Source organism: Monomorium pharaonis, chromosome 3 (genome assembly GCF_013373865.1).
Source record: "Monomorium pharaonis isolate MP-MQ-018 chromosome 3, ASM1337386v2, whole genome shotgun sequence".
Taxonomy (NCBI): Eukaryota; Metazoa; Arthropoda; class Insecta; order Hymenoptera; family Formicidae; genus Monomorium; species Monomorium pharaonis.
In genome coordinates, this window is record NC_050469.1 from 2,153,245 (window position 1) to 2,173,277 (window position 20,033).

The 20,033-nt window shown below is 32.8% G+C and overlaps 1 protein-coding gene across 2 annotated transcripts in view; it reads left to right on the plus strand.

Annotated features, from left to right (window-relative positions):
• The window catches only part of LOC105828281 (insulin gene enhancer protein ISL-1), a 50,783-nt gene that overhangs the window by 13,111 nt on the left and 17,639 nt on the right, over positions 1–20,033 (plus strand). For both annotated transcript variants that reach the window (XM_036284433.1, XM_028190704.2), the window contains exon 2: positions 15,389–15,575. In XM_036284433.1, the coding sequence (XP_036140326.1) occupies positions 15,389–15,575 (187 nt within the window). The remainder of the gene's footprint in view (positions 1–15,388; positions 15,576–20,033) is intronic.

The window sequence follows — 20,033 nt, forward strand, 5'->3', positions numbered from 1 at the left end:
AAAGCGTGCCGCCTGGTGGAAAGAAGGCGTCGCAAGCGTACCAAACACGATTCCGATAGCGTTTTGCGGCGTTATCGCGCGTTCGATTGATTAATCGATCGACTGGTGCGATAAGAATCTCGACATTGGTATTCGTCGTGGCGTGACGCATCTCGTGAAATCACGTAATTTTTGCGAGTTCGCACCTCAATGCTGAAGACGTGCGATGATAATGATCTAAATTCATTCTCTGCTCGCGATAATCGCGCGACGAAAACTAATAGAGATAAAAAAACGTTTTAATGCCTTTGGCGGAGCGTATCAATCATATTAATGCGTTGAAAGAGATTCGGTCGATGAAAAATCATTCTAAAATAAATTACGTTGTCCTATTGACGTACTCTATATCGGAATGTATAATAGAGAGAGAACTCCCATAAAACTCCTCCATTCTATAGAAGTAAATTTTGACTTTTAGTTAAAGAGTGACTAATTATATTCGAACATTGCGCAAGTTTACTTTTCACTTTTTTTTTAGAGTGACACTTTATCCTATGAGATTTATAGTGAATTCGATTGGATGCGCACTAGTGCGCACATTAAAACCGCTATTTAATTTAACCTAAGTATAAAAATGAAATGTCAAGTAACATTATCTTGTGTTTTGTGTCTGTACGATGGCTTTAATGTACATCAGTGCGCACTAGTGCACAAAAATGAGATGTAAGTAAGTAGGTACAACGATCATCTCTATAAGTAGCGCGCTCGTCTACACCTTCTCAAAAAGGAAACTCAATTTTGCATCCTATACAGTGTACGTTTCGGTTTATAGGAAGCAGTGGGCATGAGTGTCGTGCAAAAGTACGTTTGTGCGTGGCTGTGGTTTACATGGCCGTTTACGGGGCCATTTGGTCATTGTTCTAGCCACGAGAAAATCCAGAAGGCCCGGATCGGATCGGATCGGACCGAAGATGTCCGGACCGGGCCTGGTTGTAGTCGGCGCCCGGCGCCAGACCTTCGGAGTCTCCGGTTTACAACACCGGACTATCGGACGTAGGGTCCGTGTGCTTCCTGTCATTAGACCCTTCTAACGAGAGGGACCGCTGTCGTTGCGGGCTCGAGAGGGCTTATCGCGCTCGGGTCGCTTATAAAGAAGAGTAATCGCGCGGTACGGTATGTGTCTGGGATTTATCGTTATTCTCAATCTCGCCCGGAGGGTTTTTCCTTCCGCAAGAAATCGCAAGGACGAGAAATCGTAGGGCCTGCTACGGGCGAATCCTACCGTCCGAATCCTACGCTTCGATACGTGTACTTGTCGCGATGTACAATAAACGTATATGCACGTTCCTGTCGGAGACAGCGAGGAACGCAGACAGGCGTCGTCCATCTGTTTACCTAAGCCTGCGATCGAGGCACGCGTCTATTTCATCAGTTTTAGCGAAGCGAAATTTGTATGATAAAAAATGGACTATATATTTTTCCTCGTCTATATTAGTGCATGTTTTTTTTACACAAATAGCAATATTTAATTCTTTCTTTACGTTTTGTTCCTTTATAATAATTCTGTCGATGAAAGAGAAGCTGAATGTTTTCATTAAATTTCATTGAAATACAATTAACTTTCTTACGGTTTTATGGACACTTTAAAGGTTAAATATGAGTGCGAAATTAATTCGACATAAAAATTGATTCTGAAATTGTACTAATTGTTTGCATAGAACAGGATCTGTACGGAAGAAATGATTTTGCAAAACTATATAAAAATAAGCTGTCGTATTACACAAATTAAGTTAAATACAGATTAAAAAATAATCATGTTGGAAAATAGTTGTGTGGAATAGCATGATAATAATGTTGCAAAATACTTTGATTAACTTGTATCAGCATTCAATAATATTATTTAGATGATCTGACATACCTTTTTGTATAAATTGATATCTGTACAATTTTTTAAATACCTATCCCAGAAAAATTATTTTTTTCGCGTGGCGATTGACAATCGATTAACCATTTAAGCCAAAGGGCGAGTAAGCGAGAGTTCACGGAGATCAAAATCGAAATTTTCAAGAATATATAAGAGTGCATACACGGATAACAACCTTTCGGATATCCCGTTATCACTGCTTTGTTTCTGTACGAAAAGGCAGCGCGGAAAGCGTGTATTAAAGGAGAGAGAAATTTATAAAAATAATATCGCGTCGAGTGCAGGGTGGTTCACCAGAACAACGAGGGAGGGATATGAGGTGCGACCGACTTGAAGGAGTCGCACGAATTAGAACCTGCTCGGCGGCGACGTCGGGGCGCCGGGTGGACGCATAGGAATGCCGGCTGGACTGATAAAAGCCATGGCCAACACCTACATAAATTTCAACAGGGGATATCTGAGGACTGGCCTTTTCGTTCATTTAAACATACGTCCTAAATTTAGTGTCGACCGCGTTGGTGCCGCGTATCGGCGGAGCGGCGCCGAGGATGCTGCGCGCCCGATCCAGCGCGCTTGTCATCTCAGACCTGACATTGCCAGCTAGATGCCGCGTTGAAGTCTGAACGATTAGGACTGTCGTTATTCCAATAACTCTAGACAGATTGTTAGACAGTTTCTTCAATCTTCTATGAATTAAAAAAAAAGTTAAACGAGATCAAAGTTGGTCTACATTGATGTAAATGTGATGGCCTTAATGAGTGAAATCTTATTGATTGCCACGCACATATGTGCAAAAAGTTGATTGCCACCGTACCGTTAGAACAATAAAGGAACTAGCTGTTCAAAGTTCACAAATAAATTAGGAAAAGCGTAAAATACGTCACGTTCGAGGCAAATAAAATATCGGGAAACATCTATCTTATTATTAGAATAAGAATGATCCTAGAAGATCTAGGTTTTTTTGTTTTAAATACTTCCAAGTTCTAATCAAAATCCAGATGTTGTTTATCGTTATTTTGACGTCAAAACGTCGTTTAAGACGTCAGATGAGAGATCTCAAATAAGCTGACAAATAAGCTTGCTATTTGAAAAAGAATTTTCAAATTACAATTGATATTAAGAGATAAAAAGAATTGCTCTTTTTGATAGGCGAAATAAGATGCCTGAAACAAGATATAAAGGTTGAAAGTAAGGGAATAAAAATGGCCCTTGCCTATTTATTGACAAATATATTCAACTAATGATTTCGTCTATTCTTTTGAGTAGAATAATAAATAATTATGATTTTGAATAGAATAATAAATAATTGTTTTAGTAGTATAATAAATAATTATTATATATCATTCAAGTAATTCCTTTTATCTGTAAATTATCATCTAAAAATTTTGACTAGAATCTGTGTTATAAGGATTTGAAATAGAGAAACGAGTAGAAATCGTCTGGAAATTAATAAAATAAAACGTAGTTTACAATAAAGAATTATCTAATAATTCTCTTTTAGTCATTTTCATTGGTGTGTCTATCACAAGAAGACAGATATAGTTTGCCAATACCGAGGATCCGCCCGATTCCAGATATTACAAAGCGAAACTTTTGCATTTCTGTCGTCTGATACCAACGCTTGCAAATTTGCACGCTACTTCTACCGTCCGTCGCGATCCTTCCTTCTTTCCATTCCTTGTTTTTTTTTCGCCGCTAAAGACAGTCGAGTGGACGCACTTACGCGGGCGCGTGCATGCGTGTCGTGTGTACACGCATTTGCGTACATTCGCCGACTTGTATCGCGCGTATCTTGGGCCAGCTGTTCGAAAAGCGGACCGAGAGGCGCGAGAGGAGGTTGCAGCCCGAGCGAGCTCTTGTAAGGCACATTCCCCGATTCCGCTACGAAACTGGCCGGTAAAAAAAAGGGAAATAATTAGCAGAGGTGTTAATGAAATACCAAACGAACGCCGTGGGACACCGGGTCGGCGCCTCTGAACTGCCAACCAGACATCCCCGACACAAACCTCGGCGCCACTCTCCCCTTCTCTTCTTCTCTCATAGTAGCAAGCTACTCTGAGATATCTCCTTGTTTCCCTCTCTCTTTCTTTCTCCTCCTTCTCCTCCTCCTCTCTCTCTCTTTCTTTTCCTCCTTCCCATCAATATCTCCATATTTCCCCTTCTCTTCTTCTCATCCTTTTCTTCTCCGTGTTTTCTTCTTTTTCTTCTTACATTTCTTTGCCGCATCCATCTATATCTTCCTTTTTTTGCTTTCTTTTCCTTGTCCCATTGAGCAATCTTCACATTTCTTTTTAATGTTTTTTTTTATTTCTGTCTGAAAATAACGAGTTTGGAAACTCTGGGCTGCACATCGGCGACTTGTCGCATTTTAAACGGATCGAACGTGGGTTTTATTGTCATGAGAAAATTCTGTCCATTGCAAATAACGTTCATGCATTATATAAACAAACGTTATTTTTCTTGCATTATAATATATTTATGTGAATTGTAAAGTTTTAATCATAATATACACGGAGAAAACTTTATAGTAAAATTACTATGGTAAATATCGTAAGCGCAGACCAAGAGAGGAATTAGGTATGAAAACTTTTATTAGGTTTTTCATAAAAGTACTATAATATTTATATTATTTATGATAAAATTCTCTGAAATTTCCTCTCATAATCTGTGGCTACTATTGTACATAGTAATTTTTAATATAAAATTTTCTCCGCGTAACTGTTGAATTAAGATTTGATGCTACGTCATAAAAAATACAGAAATAAAATTTGCACGAACATTAAATATTTAAAAGATATATTTCAATACAAATAAGTAGAAACAGAGAGACAATTTTGTTTTACAAATAATTCTTAAAAGCATGATAAAATCGTGGAATCACATAGATATAAAAGAATTTTGCTATAGTTTTAGTAAAATTTAATAAAATTCAATAAAATTTTACTACAATTTAGTTAACATTTTTCGATGTTTACTGTTTCACGATTATGATTTTAAAGGTAAATTTTAGAAGAAAATTCTCTTCGTGTATACAGATTTAGACGATGAAAAATAAAGATGTAGATAGACGACAATATTTAACATTGTGTCTTTCATGGAAAAAGCAAACAAAGCGAAAAATATCGTAATGTTTGCCATTATCGCAAAATATATGACCTACAACTGAACGGGAGAAATGACTCGCCACCCATATTTGGTCAGTAGCGAGCTGCTCCAAAATCGTCGTAATTGTAGCTCTCTTTTATCTGTAAAAGGGGGGAAAGGAGAGACGAGAAGATGGTGTAGAGAAGAAGGGGAGGACCACCTTGCTGCATGACATTAGTATCCTTCGGTGTGTTTCGGAGATCGAGTTTTGCCACCGATCAATCGTGACGAGGGCCAGGCAGCATCCCCCCCCCCCCGACTTTATCGACGCGACTCCGCCTTGCACTTCTCCCTTGAATAAATTATATCATGGTTCGGCCGGCGTGAACCGTACCGTTGATACGCTTTTAACTTTTTCTAGGCACTCACAACGGCCAAATGATAAAAAAAAGCTTTGCGCGGGTACTTTTCTGAATCACGTAGCACAATGCTCCTTTCAAAATTTCATATTTAAAGGTACATACAAATATTAAAAGCACACGAGCATAAAAAGCACACTAAATATTCATTATTTAATTCATAAATGGAAAGGTAGACAAATGTAAACACCTAAGAAATACATATTACTTATTTTGATATTTTCTTTTAAGATTGGGTCGCCACATCATTTGTCTCTAATACAGATTTTATCTTTGTTGAAATAAGGTCGTACTTGAAGTCATCAATGTAATGTTATACCATTCTTCTAACACAACATCTCTCAAAAGATGTTGAAGGATACTTAATCCTTCATAATCTAACCTACTTTTCATTGCCCAGTCTCGCTGATGGACGGTTGTATTTTTCAAAGAAATTTTAAACTCCAAAAATATTTAATTATTGATAATTGAAAAAAAAATTTTTTGAAAAAATCAATATTTAAAAAAATAATCACATGAAGGTAATTTGAAAGAAGCAATATATTTATAACACATTTTAATAGAGAAAAGTCGCCATGAGTGAACCACTTCGTTTTTGGATGTTTCTTATATTATAAAAGCAAAAAGAATGAAAATTAGAAAACATAATTACAAGCTAGAAAATATTTTCTCTATCAAATAATATAGTTACTTTTTACTCTGCTTTTCAAATTGCTCATGCTTTGATGATACTTAAAGTAAATACGTTGGCCAGAAAAAATGTTAAACTTGTAGAGAGCGATTTGAAAAATAGAAGAATAAAAAGTAAATTTCTGCCTCCAATATCACTTACATAAGTTTTATAGCCGAAAGGAAAGATATTCTATTAAAAGAGCACAATATACCTGTTTATTAATGACTTAAATTTCATTGTATGACTATTCCAATAAAGATAGAATCTGTATTATGGACAAATGATACGTTAATCTTTTATTGATAAAACAAATATATATTTCTTAGGTGTTTACATCATTTTGCAACTATCTCCTGTATATCTCCCTTCGTATTAAAACCTGACGTCGTTTTATGTGGATTCGGAATATGAAGCATCTAGGATTAAACGTGTACAAAATTACGTTAAATGCAATTAAGACTTGATGGCGTGACGTGTGACAGGCACCAATGGTAATATTAGTCAACGCGTCGTATGTGTGATTGGAACATTAACGGGAGATTAAGCTTCCATGTAACGAAAGATTTCCATTCATCGTAATTGGATGATAATCATGATTTCTGTCATATCACGTGGAACTTTTAAGTATGAATTGCAAATTACATCGTAATCTGTCGCCCGGCTCATTATTACTCATTAATGTCAACGCAACGTGATCCGTGCCAATAATCGGCTACGTTGGAAATGAACGATAACTAAAAATTAACAGCTTTTTTGGTGAGAGAAAGAGAAATAGAGAGAAAGAACTGTCACAAGTTATAAAAAGTCTCAAAAATTATACGTTTTAAGTTTAATTTGGAATAAGCGCTCAATTATCATAATTGTTCCCTGATTTTTTATAATGGAAAAAGATTATTTTACCATTACGTGTGACTATTTTGTCACACATAATTTCGGAATAATGTGACAAGCATAATTGTGGGAATCTGTTGCATGCAAAGAGCATTTTCTTTTACAATTTACTTACAAAATCACGTATCCTGATATAACATTGATTTCGAAGAATTTTATTATAATTTTAATAAAACTAAGTAAGAAAATATATATAGTGATAAATATTATCACATTTCCCGCTGTCGAATAAGTGTATTTGCCATTGAAGATGTTTCGGGTTTGAATCTTAACTGATATTTTTTGCAATATGTTCTTTAGAATTTGTCAAGATGTTTATGTAGCATTCATTATTTAATTTAATGGTCAAATTAATTTAAGACATTATTTTTAGTTTCAGTTTACAATTACATTAAAATCTAATAATCATAATATCGGCACACAATCTACAGAACTGAAAAAATTTAGTCTTTTTATCGAGAAATTTATTTCTTCTTATTTTTTTGTGTTAATTCAACAAATCTAATATCCATTAAACATAAAAAAAAAAATTTAATAAAATACTAATAAATCTTATTAAATTATACGAAAATTTTATTAAAACTGTAGTACGAACTATGTTTTTCGAAATTTATGTTATCTTATGATAACCATGATTTGTAAATTCCAGAAGAGAATTCCAAGAGAAAATTCTCTGCACAGGAACAATTCGCCGAAATTGCAAATCTCAGATCTTCCTTCTAACGGATTCGGGTCGGTTGAAATACGTTTCGCGTCCGATAATTCCGACACTGCAGGCGGTGTTAAATCACTCGCGCCCACGTGAGCGAGACGTGTAACGAAATGGCGACAAATACGCGATAGTATCTTCGGGATGATTTCGAGCCGGGAGGAAGATCCGAGTCGCACGCTCGCGTAGTACAGAGGTGCGCGTTCCGGTGCATCCGTCGGCTCGTACGCTTTAGCTCCGAGGAGGATCCGAGCTCGAGATACGAGGTGGTTGTGTCGTCTCTGGGAGCTAATGGGATGCCGCCCCGACACTCTTTGCTCGTTTGAGTCCCTTTGATCCTGACCGACCTTGCCCTCGCCTCTCGGTAACTCCCGTCTTCGTCCCGCGTCGCCGGTTCTCGTTTACTCCTTTCCTCCCCCCCCCCCTCTTTTCTCCTCGTGTGCGCACTACCCTGACCTTATCCATTCCGGCCGGTTGAGAATTTTCATAGTAGTCGCGAGATTCTCCATCACGCGCGAATATACACGTACTCGAACGCAAGTATATACGTGTACACGTTCATTCGCAATGAGCAGATCGTGTCTGTCGAGTTGGCCCCTTCCCATCTTGTTCCAGAAAATTTTTAAAAAACGTACAATTATCAGCTACTTGTAAGCCCTCAGATGCTACAGATTAAAAAGTTCGAGCTTGTAAAGGCCATCACACATACTTTTCGTAACACGTAACAGTAAGGTTTCGACGCATTGAATTGGGCAACCGTAACCAACTGAATACAATATATGATTGATCGAAATCTTACTGTTACATTTTACGGAAAGTGTGTGTAATGGCCCTAACTCTGAATAGGAATTTAACAATTTTTTGTAGGGATTTCGAGTTCAGTTAAGCATAGTGCAATAACGTTAAAAGTAAGAGTAAGTAACAGTAAATAAGTTAATTAATGGGCATAACATTTTTTTCTGTTAAACAGCCTCCCATACACATGCAGAGGCACGCGCAAATATTTCATAATATTTTATATTTTACTAATATACATTTTATGCAGGTCATTTTGTAATATGCAAATTACATGATATTGAAAATATTAAATAAAATTATACGACTTTCTTTCTATCGGAATTTTGTACGCTATATTCGCAGTATATTGTATTATTATTTTTTCTATCATTTCTCTCTTGAATTGCAGCAATTAAAGGGTCGTTTAGGGATTAAAGATATAAACTCAACAGACGAAATTATAGTTTGAAAGCTCGTAAATAATTCATAATTCTATTGCAAAGATTAATTCAATAATTTTATTTTTTATAGGGTTACTGAGTCGACGTCGAATCAGCCTCAAACAAAAAATGTTAAATTTCTACTATAGAATAACGAATTCAAAAATTTTAATTTGTGACATATAATAACTTATAAATGGCTTATAATGTGCGTTATTTGTTTTTTATTTTTGCCAAGTGGAAAGGTTAGTTCGACAGGATAAGATCGCAAATTTCGATGATCTTACAATTGAACGTTCGAGAATGCCTAATCTTTCGTCCAATCAAAACTAAAATTTCGTTGCTTTAACTATTTTTAAATTCGGTATCTTTGAGAAGACGAAGTTAAATACGATTAAATTTAATTTTGATTTATATTTTAAATTTACGTTATTAATGTTATATCATTACTATCATTACAATGTCTATGAAGAGGACTCTACACTGTAAAAACAAATGTGTGTAAAACATACGTTTTTACAGTGTATTTGTTACCTATTTCTATTGGGTTATTATTAATATGACGAAATTCTTTGGTGAAACTAATCGAACCTTTTTCGTATTAAAATTTTGTTAAAAGTGATGTCTACTGTATAACCGAATGTAGAATAAAATTTTCTCATTTCCTTATTCTTGATTCTTGTACTTTTGAGATTAAATCTGATTAGTTAATTATTGAAAACAGAATAATATCAATTTCATCAAAAATATCAAAAAGTATATCAATTATTAAGAAATATATCTTTGATAAATCTTTTTGTAAAAATTTATTCATGTTCTTGAATTAGGATTTCATCTACACTTATTTACCACTTATAGACAGAATTTACTGTTGACAGTTTTATCGTTTTATTTTCTACATTTAGCACTATTAATTTTTCGTTTTTGAATAGTCTTGGTTTTAAACGAACAATCAGTAGAAGATATTTTCCGTTAATAGATACTTAGATTTTTTAATAAAAATTCTTGCCAAAAATTTCTTAATTACGATTAATTGAATGAATATTATTTAAAAAATTTCATTTATTAAAGTTAATATTAATTATATATTTTTTTAACTATACGTATGCAATCATTTTACAGTTTTGAAAAAGACTTGCTTAAGCAGCAAAATAATATTTTGATGCATTATGTGGACAATTTTATCTAAAACAAGCTCTTTTGTACTGTATATACTTAACTGTGACGAAGTTGGCTCTATCTTCGATAATAATTATTTTACTGCAATTAGAGCGATAATTAACGTCTAATTATTCTTATCAACTAATAAATACGATATGACCATGCTAATTTTTGGCGTACAACAAAAATATAAAAATTATAATGATGTGCCAGAGTGATAAATTTAAGATTAATAGGCTGCTACTTATAAATGTCCAATACGAATAAGCTATAAAAAATATTAATTAATAAATGTAAAGAAAAACTACATACAATAGGTTTTTTGTTCTTTTTAAAAATATTTTTCCATACATTCTGAACATTCTTTTAAATTACATTCAATTTCCTCTGTTAAATTAAAAAAATATAAAATGCTAAGAATAAAAAAAAATATTAATGAAAAAATATTTACAGGCAAGTGTATGTACATAGATGTACAGAGATATATGTGATTCCATATGAGAACAGCAGATTCATAAATGACAGATCGCAAGTTTGAGTTCACGTATATATTTGGATTTTTGTAAAGTTTATTATCTTTGGCGGAAGTTGTGTGTAAAAGAGCTTTTTAATTCTAGATCGTATTTTTTTCCATGTGCATATATAAGCTTGTTGCTATAGACATGAAACACGGATATTTAAAGTACGTTCGGAAGTATCTATTTTTAGAAACAAAGGCACACACTTGTCTAACGTCGAACGTAGAATTAAAGAAATACATCCAATTCATATACGGTAATATACCTATCTCGTAATAATATCGTTTAGGTTTGATGAAAATTTCACGCTACCGTCACCCCCGTGCTCGGGAAGGAAAAAAAAGACCGACGTCCATCGAGCGAGCGGCCTCCGCAAACTCCCGGTCGCCGCACCGCGCCGCGTCAGGGCGCAGAATCCGGTGTGTGGCGAACGCCGCCGACCGCGGACGATCTCGTCGTCGGAACTTTGGGCGGAGTTCCGGTGGCGAGACGTAGACGCGCACCGCCCAGGAGTGTACGCCCCTGATGAACCTCAACGCGCCTTCGTTGGCGCGCTCCTCTCTTTGTCGTTGCGCTCCTCGCTCACGCGTTTACCTCGCGCTGATTTCGATTTTCACAGACGCAGTCCTCGCTAGCGTCATAGATCGCGAGCGATATCGAAAGTTCTCTAGGCTTTCTTGCCGCATCGTCGACGCTTTCGACCCGCTTCTCGTTGCCGACTATGAATTATATTGATCTCTAATTAAAGAGGTTTTCCAGTTCTTTCACTAATGTAAGAGCTTGCACGATCAAATTTTGAGACTAACAATAAGTTTATGATTAATATGTAAGTATTCCTACATATAATTATTATCGTATAGTTTTCTTTAAATAATTCTACACAGAATTTTCTTTTAAAATTTATTCTCCAAATCATGATAATTGTGAAACAATAAAAACTTTTAACAATTTCACTATATTTTTAATAAAATTTCATTGAACTTTATTAAAATTATATATGCAAAAGATACTTTGTTAATATACCTAGATTTCTATGTGTCACAATCAAAAGTTATCGTTAATTTTTGTTGTATAAAATATTGTTTGTTACACATAAAACTTCTAATAGTAGCAACATTCTAACATCATCTGAAAAATACAAGTTCTGTTGCCAAACATTATAACCATTAGATCGAATAAACATAAGTTTCGATACTACAGCTAGAATGATCTTTGAAAGAGATATAGCTGCTGATTATAACTGCCGTATTAAGATAATATGACATCTTCTAGAGGTTACAGCTAATTAATTTTTTTACCTAATCAATTAGTGTATCTTTGAAATTCTAAGCAATATATGTAATTATTTACAAATAAAATTTATTAGTCAACATAGCTATTTTTTTTGTGGCGGCTTAGAGGCATCACGAAGATAATGTATAAAGTGACAACCATCACTGATCACAAAACGTCGAGTGCAGTCTCACGAGACCGCAGCAAACGCGCATCAAATTCGCGAAAGTCCGTCTTATGGAACCTCTTTTTATTTTACAGCGGTGGAATCTTGATTACGAAAAAAATGAGTTCTAGTTGCTGCGCATCGTGGTCTCAGTCACGGCTGAGGTCTTCTGACTTTATTGGCTATGTTTTATAAATGGTGTTAGCTGTGAGGATCATATATTTATTTGTCTCCCACTACTTGTCTTTTTTATCTACCATAATCAAATTTTATAACAAATATGATTAGTTTTAATATAGATAGACGTTCAGATGAACTTTTTGTTTAGGTTTCATTAACAGTTCAGATATAAATTCTGTCTTTGTTATTTGAACTTAAATGTAAAACATATTCAACATTACGGTATTCGCTAATCATTTATCTATCTTAATTAAACCCTTTTTACACCCAGAAAATTTGTGCTGTAGTTGTAAAATTATTTTTCAAGTGTAGTAAATTCTACTAAATTATAGTAAATTTATTCGAAGAGTATACCTCATAATCATCAAAATTTTCAGAATAAATTCTAAAAGAAACTTTTTATAATTTTCTTTAGCTTTTATTTAATATGTGTAAATATGTGTGAAAAGAAAGTTATGTGACTTTCTTCAGCTTTTTTTTAAGCAGAAGAACCTTCTTTAACTGCCAGCTAACTTCTGGTATTATTTCGAGGATTTTAAAAAAATGTAATTTTACATGTGTACTGCCGCAAGTATAAAATGGCGATATGAATTGATACTGAATTGCTCTTTTCGAAAGGCATTAAATATGTATAATGAAAATTTATGCAAAACGTATTTGTATCGATAATATTTATTTAAATGCGATAAATTGATCGTTTTAATTATATTTTGAAGTTTAATTATATGTCTCGCGGTAATGTATGTAATATTACAGAAAGCTATAAATATTTACTGCAATAATTTCCAATATATAAAACAAGATTCTCTTCATAGATTTGTTAACACATTTGCAATTGTAGTGTAATATCGCATTTGCTAGTGTTTCTTTATGTGAATTAATGTTGAACATTTTTATGGAGATCAACCATTTTTTATAAAAATTATTTTTAATAATTACAGTAAAAATTTTTATAAAAACGGCTCATACACTCATTTTGTCATAAGTTTTATGCTAAAGAAATTAAAACCAATTTAGATTTAAAGTAAATTCAAAAATATATTTTGACGTATAGTTTTTAATTTTTATATACATATATTACACAAATGAATTCAACAATTTGATAATTTCTAGAAATCTTGTGCAAAATGTATATACATCTGATATATTTAATTATATCATTTTGTAATTCCTACGAGAGTTCTAATTCATTCACTTATTTTTAAACTAACATATTGATTAAATTTATTAGAATTTCAAATAATGTAGTTAGATTTTCTCCATTGTAAATGAAATTTATAATAGCTATTCATATATAGCTATTTATAACGATTTAATAATAATGCAAAGGATCAGCAGACTTTATACACAGAATACTAACTGTGAAAATAATCTGTTTTTTATTATAAGAATTTTTTTATTTTAAAATATTGCAATAAATTTTAATTTGTTATATATTCTCCAGTGTTATTCTCCACTTACTATAAACAAAATAATAATTAAAATACTGTGTATGATACTGATTTCTCAGAAGAAGTAATTTAATAATAATTTATAACTTATTTACGAATCAACCCAATATATTAATTTTTTTTTAAATTGTCATTTCGCGATACAAATGGCTAGCAAATACTTCTCTGGCACTTCTTTGATATGATTCCACCACGCAAGTTTTAACCACAAAATGATGATCGCGAAAATGATGATAGAACAAATCAATATAATTGAATTTAATATTTTTCTTGACAGCTCTGCTGAGTTATTGATCACTATTTCACGACTAATATGTAACTAATAAGTAGTCGTTATGAACAATGATAAGATTAATCGCATATTCGGTTATGTTTTAATTCAAAATCGCCTGTAAAATATTAGACGAATTTTCATTTGTGCTTTTGCCACGGACATATACTTTAAGATAATTCTGTATAATTATGATTATTATTTTACATTATTGTACAATATCAAATTCTGTATATAAAAAAATGCATCTCCAGATCGGACGTAACTTTTATTTATTAAAGACCTTTTTTTTTTAATTTCAAAAATTAAAAATAGTGTTACAGAAATATAATTATTTCTAACCGCATTAGAGACTAATAGAGAAAAACATTTGTGATCGTAAATGAATATTAGTAATTATATTGACCTATTCTTATAGTTGTTACTGATTTCACGTTAGTCTATTTATTATATATAATTTAATTATATTATATAATTCAAATATAACTACAATTTAAATATAGTTGTCATAAAAATAAAACTATAATTTATAAATATTTTTGATGCCAACAATATTTATTTTATGATAATATCAATCATTTTTTTGTTAGTGCAACACAATGTACATGTTATTATTATTACACAGAAAATTTTCTCTCTAAAATTTACTCTCAAAGTTACGGTCATCGTGAATTTAGAAAAATTTTACTATAATTTTTGTTGAATTATAAATTTTCTGTTAGAAATAAAGAAAAGTAAAATTTTTCATAATTTATAATGTATTATGATTTTGAGGATTAATTTTAAGAGAAAAGTCTATGTTACAATAGTAATAACTATTAAAAAGGAGGTTTTAACTATAATTATTTTAACATTCAATTATAGTTACAAATACTAAATACTTTTTTTTAGTATTTTGATATGAAAAATTATGATTTTGATTTTTAAATTAAGATTTTACAGTCATTGAAATTTTATAATTGGAAGCAATTCTCATTTTCTTTCTTTTCCTATATAAGGCAGAAACATTGCAGAAATATTTCATTGCAAGATTGCAATAGTTACACAAATGCTGCAATATTGTTGCAACAATGGTGAAATGTTTACTTTTAAAAATATTGCAATGCATTATTGCAACAATATTACAATACAATATGTTTTGATGTTTCAAATAATATTTTAGGTTCTATCATATATACAATATCAATATATTTTGACATATATTATACATAATAGCTTCTGTCTTAAATATTATATGTATATCTCTTAATTAAAAATAGATAAATGTTGCTGCAATATGGTTGATATAATATTGCAAAAAAATATTTGCAACGTTTTTGCAACATTGTACTGCATATGAAATGTTGCAATAATATTCTATGATGTGTTCTCTCTCTCTCTCTCTCTCTCTCTCTCTCTCTCTCTCTCTCTCTCTCTCTCTCTCCCTCTCTCTCTCTCTCTCTCTCTCAAAATCGATCGACGTTTGTGTTTCAGAGGGCAGAAGTTCGCTGTGCGTTGGTTGCGGTGGTCGAATTCACGATCAGTGGATTCTGAGGGTAGCGCCTAATCTGGAATGGCACGCGGCCTGTTTAAAATGTGCCGAGTGTCAACAGTTTCTGGACGAGAAATGCACCTGTTTCGTGCGGGACGGCAAAACTTATTGCAAGCGCGACTATGTTAGGTAAGTCACGTCGATGCTCTTACACTTGAAAGATCTTCATTGGAAAGTCGGACAAGGAAACTTCCTTCAAGGAGTCGTTCAACTCTAGTCGCAAGTAAAAAGAAACAAAAGAAAGAGGAAAAGAAATTCGTCTTCGAGAGACGTTTTCGATTTTTCGCGTCGCGCGCCTGAGAGAGGAAGAACCGGGGAGGAAAGGTTGCTTTTTCGGTTGTGTTCGAGATACGTTCGTATTCCCTCGGTTATCGTCTGACGCCGCAATGGTTAATTCTTCTCGTGATTACGAGAGCGACGAAACCGCGCGATGACGTGGTACGTCCCAGCGGACATCGTCTTATCGTCCGATGGTTAAGTGTCGCTCCTTAACGAACGAATTCCACGAAGAGGTGGAACAAGAGGCACTCGAGAGAGAGGCCCCGGCCTCACGATCACGGTGCAATATGGTAATTAATGCAAAACCGTGCCTCTTGTCACTGCGGCCGCTACATTCTCCAGCGACATACGATACGTTCTTTCCGATACGCATTTGCAAACGCTCGGATTGGGAGGAGAGCAGAAAGAAAAAGAAAGAAGAAAAAGAAGAGAAAGAAAGGGAGAAAAAAGAGAGAGAGAGAGAAATGGTTGAGAGGTAGGATTGGAGAAGGAGGTGACAGGATCGAGAAAGTCCGGGGTATTTTTATCCGAGGTACACACGTGGAGTACGGCGCACGAGCACATTCACTCACTCATGCACGCACGCACGTATGCACGTATACGCGTATCGCATATGCCTGCACCGTCACTGTCACGACGTTGCGTGCGCGCTAGTGCGTTTAAAAAATAAGATGCGCGCAACTACGTTCGCGCGAGCAAAAGACTTCGCGGGAATTTAAACTTGCGGGTCCATGTGGCGAGGCGATGCCATGGCATTGATCGACTATCCCAACGCGGTGACGGTTATTATTTGCTACGGTTGAAATAGTATACTTATAATAGCCGATGTACCACCCGGTGCGTGGCCCATAGTTGTTTTCGGACTTTTGCTATAACCACGACTGTAGAGGAAATGAAGAATTAAAGGTAAGGACTAATCGACACATTAAAGAGTTAGTAAGTGCTCAGTGTATTATGATTGGTTCTTGCCTTTAGTTCTTCATGATTTCCACAATCACGACTATGTCACGACAAAAGTCTGAAATCTGCATCGCTGGCACGGCCTAGTCGTAATATGTATAGGAAATCACCGTAAATCTTCATCACTGTAGGTATCGATAAAACCCATACAGCACTAAAACCACATTGCAACAATCTTTCACCGCAATGGTGCAATATTGCAATTACACCGCAAAATGTTGATACATCAATGCTTTTGGATAGCAGCAACAAAGTAAATTCAATATGAAAACTATGTTAGGTATCAATCAAAACTGTCAGAATTGATGTTCAGGCTGTTGAGACTTAGATATTTTAATAAAAATATACTTTATATGAATTTTGTAAATATATCCTAGTTTTATTTAACAATTTACAATTATCTATTAAACTGTCGTTTTTCAATTTTTTTAAGAATAGAGCTTGTACTTCATCAAAGTAATGAACTATTATTTGCTTTGAAATTTCTTTGATTGATTTTCGTGGATCTGACAGAAAACATTTGACGTGAAAACACTTTAAATTAATCTTATATCTTCACTTAAAATTAATGTAATTGAACAATTTTTTTTAATTTTGGAAGTCATAATAAGTTGAAGAATAAGATTATGTCATTTATGTAAAGTTGTGAAAAACCGTTGTTATAAACAATTTTTTATAACTCTATCTGAAAATTTTACCTGTAATTGAAAAAATATTCGGGACTTGCGAATATCAATTAAGTTAATACGAAATGTTTGTTAAGCAAAATATCTATAATCAGATTATTTTTTCTAAAAATTATGTTGTTTGATAACAATCTTTTCTTTTTCTTTTATTGGTTTTCTATTCTAAGGGTGACGGAATGACAGACATGCCTTAATAACGAGTCTGTAATCGAATCAATTATCATAATTGATTTCACAATGCTTACATTCAATTTACGGTTCCACTAAATTAATTGAAATTGTTGTATTCATTTTGCTGTTACGTCACTTTCAATGTGGCAGAAATAGGAATGGGGATATGCCAGAAATGAAAAAGATACATCCCTCGCACGCGCGGAGATTTCTTTTTCCTCGGTTTTTTTTTCTTTACCATCGGTAATGCCGCTAAATAACCCATCGGCACGAATTCGACTTGGACTAAATATTTTTCCCTGTCGAGGCAGTGGGTTTATTTGCGCTGATCCGTCGAACGTCGAAACGTTGCCGTAACACGAAGAAGACTGGCGTATCCGGCCACGGACTCGAGCGACAGTGATGACGGCCGTTTGTTGTTGCTGTCGCTTTCGTTCAAAAGTCCAAATTACCAAAGTAACTCCTTCCTCATATGTCCTTCTGGGTGTTCCCAGCCATTTCCGTCAGACAAACACTAACAATCGCGAAAGTGCGAAAATTTGTTATATAAAATAATCACGCAGTCAAATATGTCAAAATTCAGTAGTATGATTTGTAAATATATGTACCGAGTCCTATTTTAATGGAAAGCAATTAAATATCTTGAAAAGTAAAATATTGTAAAAATAAAATGTTTTAAATGAAAATTATATAGAGAAAAAAAACAAATACTGAGATAAAATTAATTTTCGAAGAAAAAGAAATAATTTTCGAGAGTCATATGGAGATTATAATTTTTTTAAGTAAAATTATATGATTTTTAAAATAAATAATAAAGGTTCTTTTAATTATTCTATGCGTACAAAAGTATTAAAGTTTTATCAAAAAATTAGTGAAGTTTATTAGATCTTTGCACTTTATTTTGACATATTTCGACACAAAATATAAAATATTTTGTAAACTATTGAGTTTTTGATAATTGTACCCTTAATACTTTTACAGTACAGAATATGAGATGAATTAATTGGTATAAAGAAAATACATTGTTACATATTTCGTAATACTGCTCGTTTCGACATAAAATATAAAATATTTCGTAAAATATTCATTTTTCAATAAATCTACCCTAATATTAGCTTCTATGTATATGCAAAATAAAAAAATTATATTTTTAAAAATTTATTTAAAAATGACAATAGTTTTTATATGATCTAAAGAAATTATTTTTTATGAAAATTTATTTTATCATTATTTGTTTCTCACCACTAAACTATACAATTATTATCTGGCATATTTGTTTCTAAAATGCTTTCTTTTTAAGATATTCCACTTTTTCTATTAATATAAAACAACCAATGTGTGTGTGTGTGTGTGTGTGTGCAAAATTTGTGATTGCATATTCAGGAACCGGAATGTTGGTTTTTTAATTATCACTCTATTTTACAAAAGAATATCAATTTTGCATAAAATTACGATACACAGTAAAAAAATTTGTATTAAATTTTACAGATACCGCATGTCCAAAACAGTCTATTAACAGAAATTTTTCTGTTAATTTAACATATTAAGCATATGTTAAATAGTACATAAATATTTTGTTATATTTTAACATAAAAATAAATGTAAATTTTATAATTTGACATAATTTTTATATAACAATTTAATGAGAAACCTGTGTCAAAGTAACACATGTAACATGTTACTTTAACATTATAATAATGTTAATGTAACATATAACGTGTAACAATAACATATTATATATGTTATTTTAACACATTATATATATTAATTTAACATATTATATATGTTAAATAATAATTATTCTAGAAATGCTGAAAAAATTTTTTACAATTGCATGTATAGATTGTTCTAGGATCATCGATACAAATTGTATGTGTGTATATTATTGGAATCAGTCCAATATTATAACATATGTGAATGCAATCGTACTTGGTTTTCTGTTCCTGCTTGGTGACCCTTTTTTATTCGCCTAGTAGGTAAATCTTTTTCATGAGAAATGCGCCATTTCGCGGTAGATAGTAAAGTGATATTCTCAAAAATGAAATGGTCCTTGTTAAAACTCAATTATAGAGTAAATTCAACATTTTTTTCTGTCAATTTTAACAGATAAATCGTATCACTAATAATAAGGAACATATTTATTGTGTAAAATTAAAAGTACGTGCACATTGTGTTACTTTTACACTTTTTTTCAGTTATTTTAATAATTTAACACTTTACTTGAATTAATACAACAGCAAAAGTAACAAGCAAATATGTTAAATTTTAACATAAAAGTTATAACCAGGATATTTTTTAATAAGAAAACACAAAATTTTTTACTGTGTAAGCACGATTTCACTTTGATTGTGCTACAAAGACACGGACAATTGTTTGCACGTGTAAAAGATTAATCAAACTATTTCTCGAGCCATGTGGTAAAAGTTTATCAACTTTGAAAAATAAGCGATATAGTAATAGAAATGTCTATTATATATCAACACGGTCATCA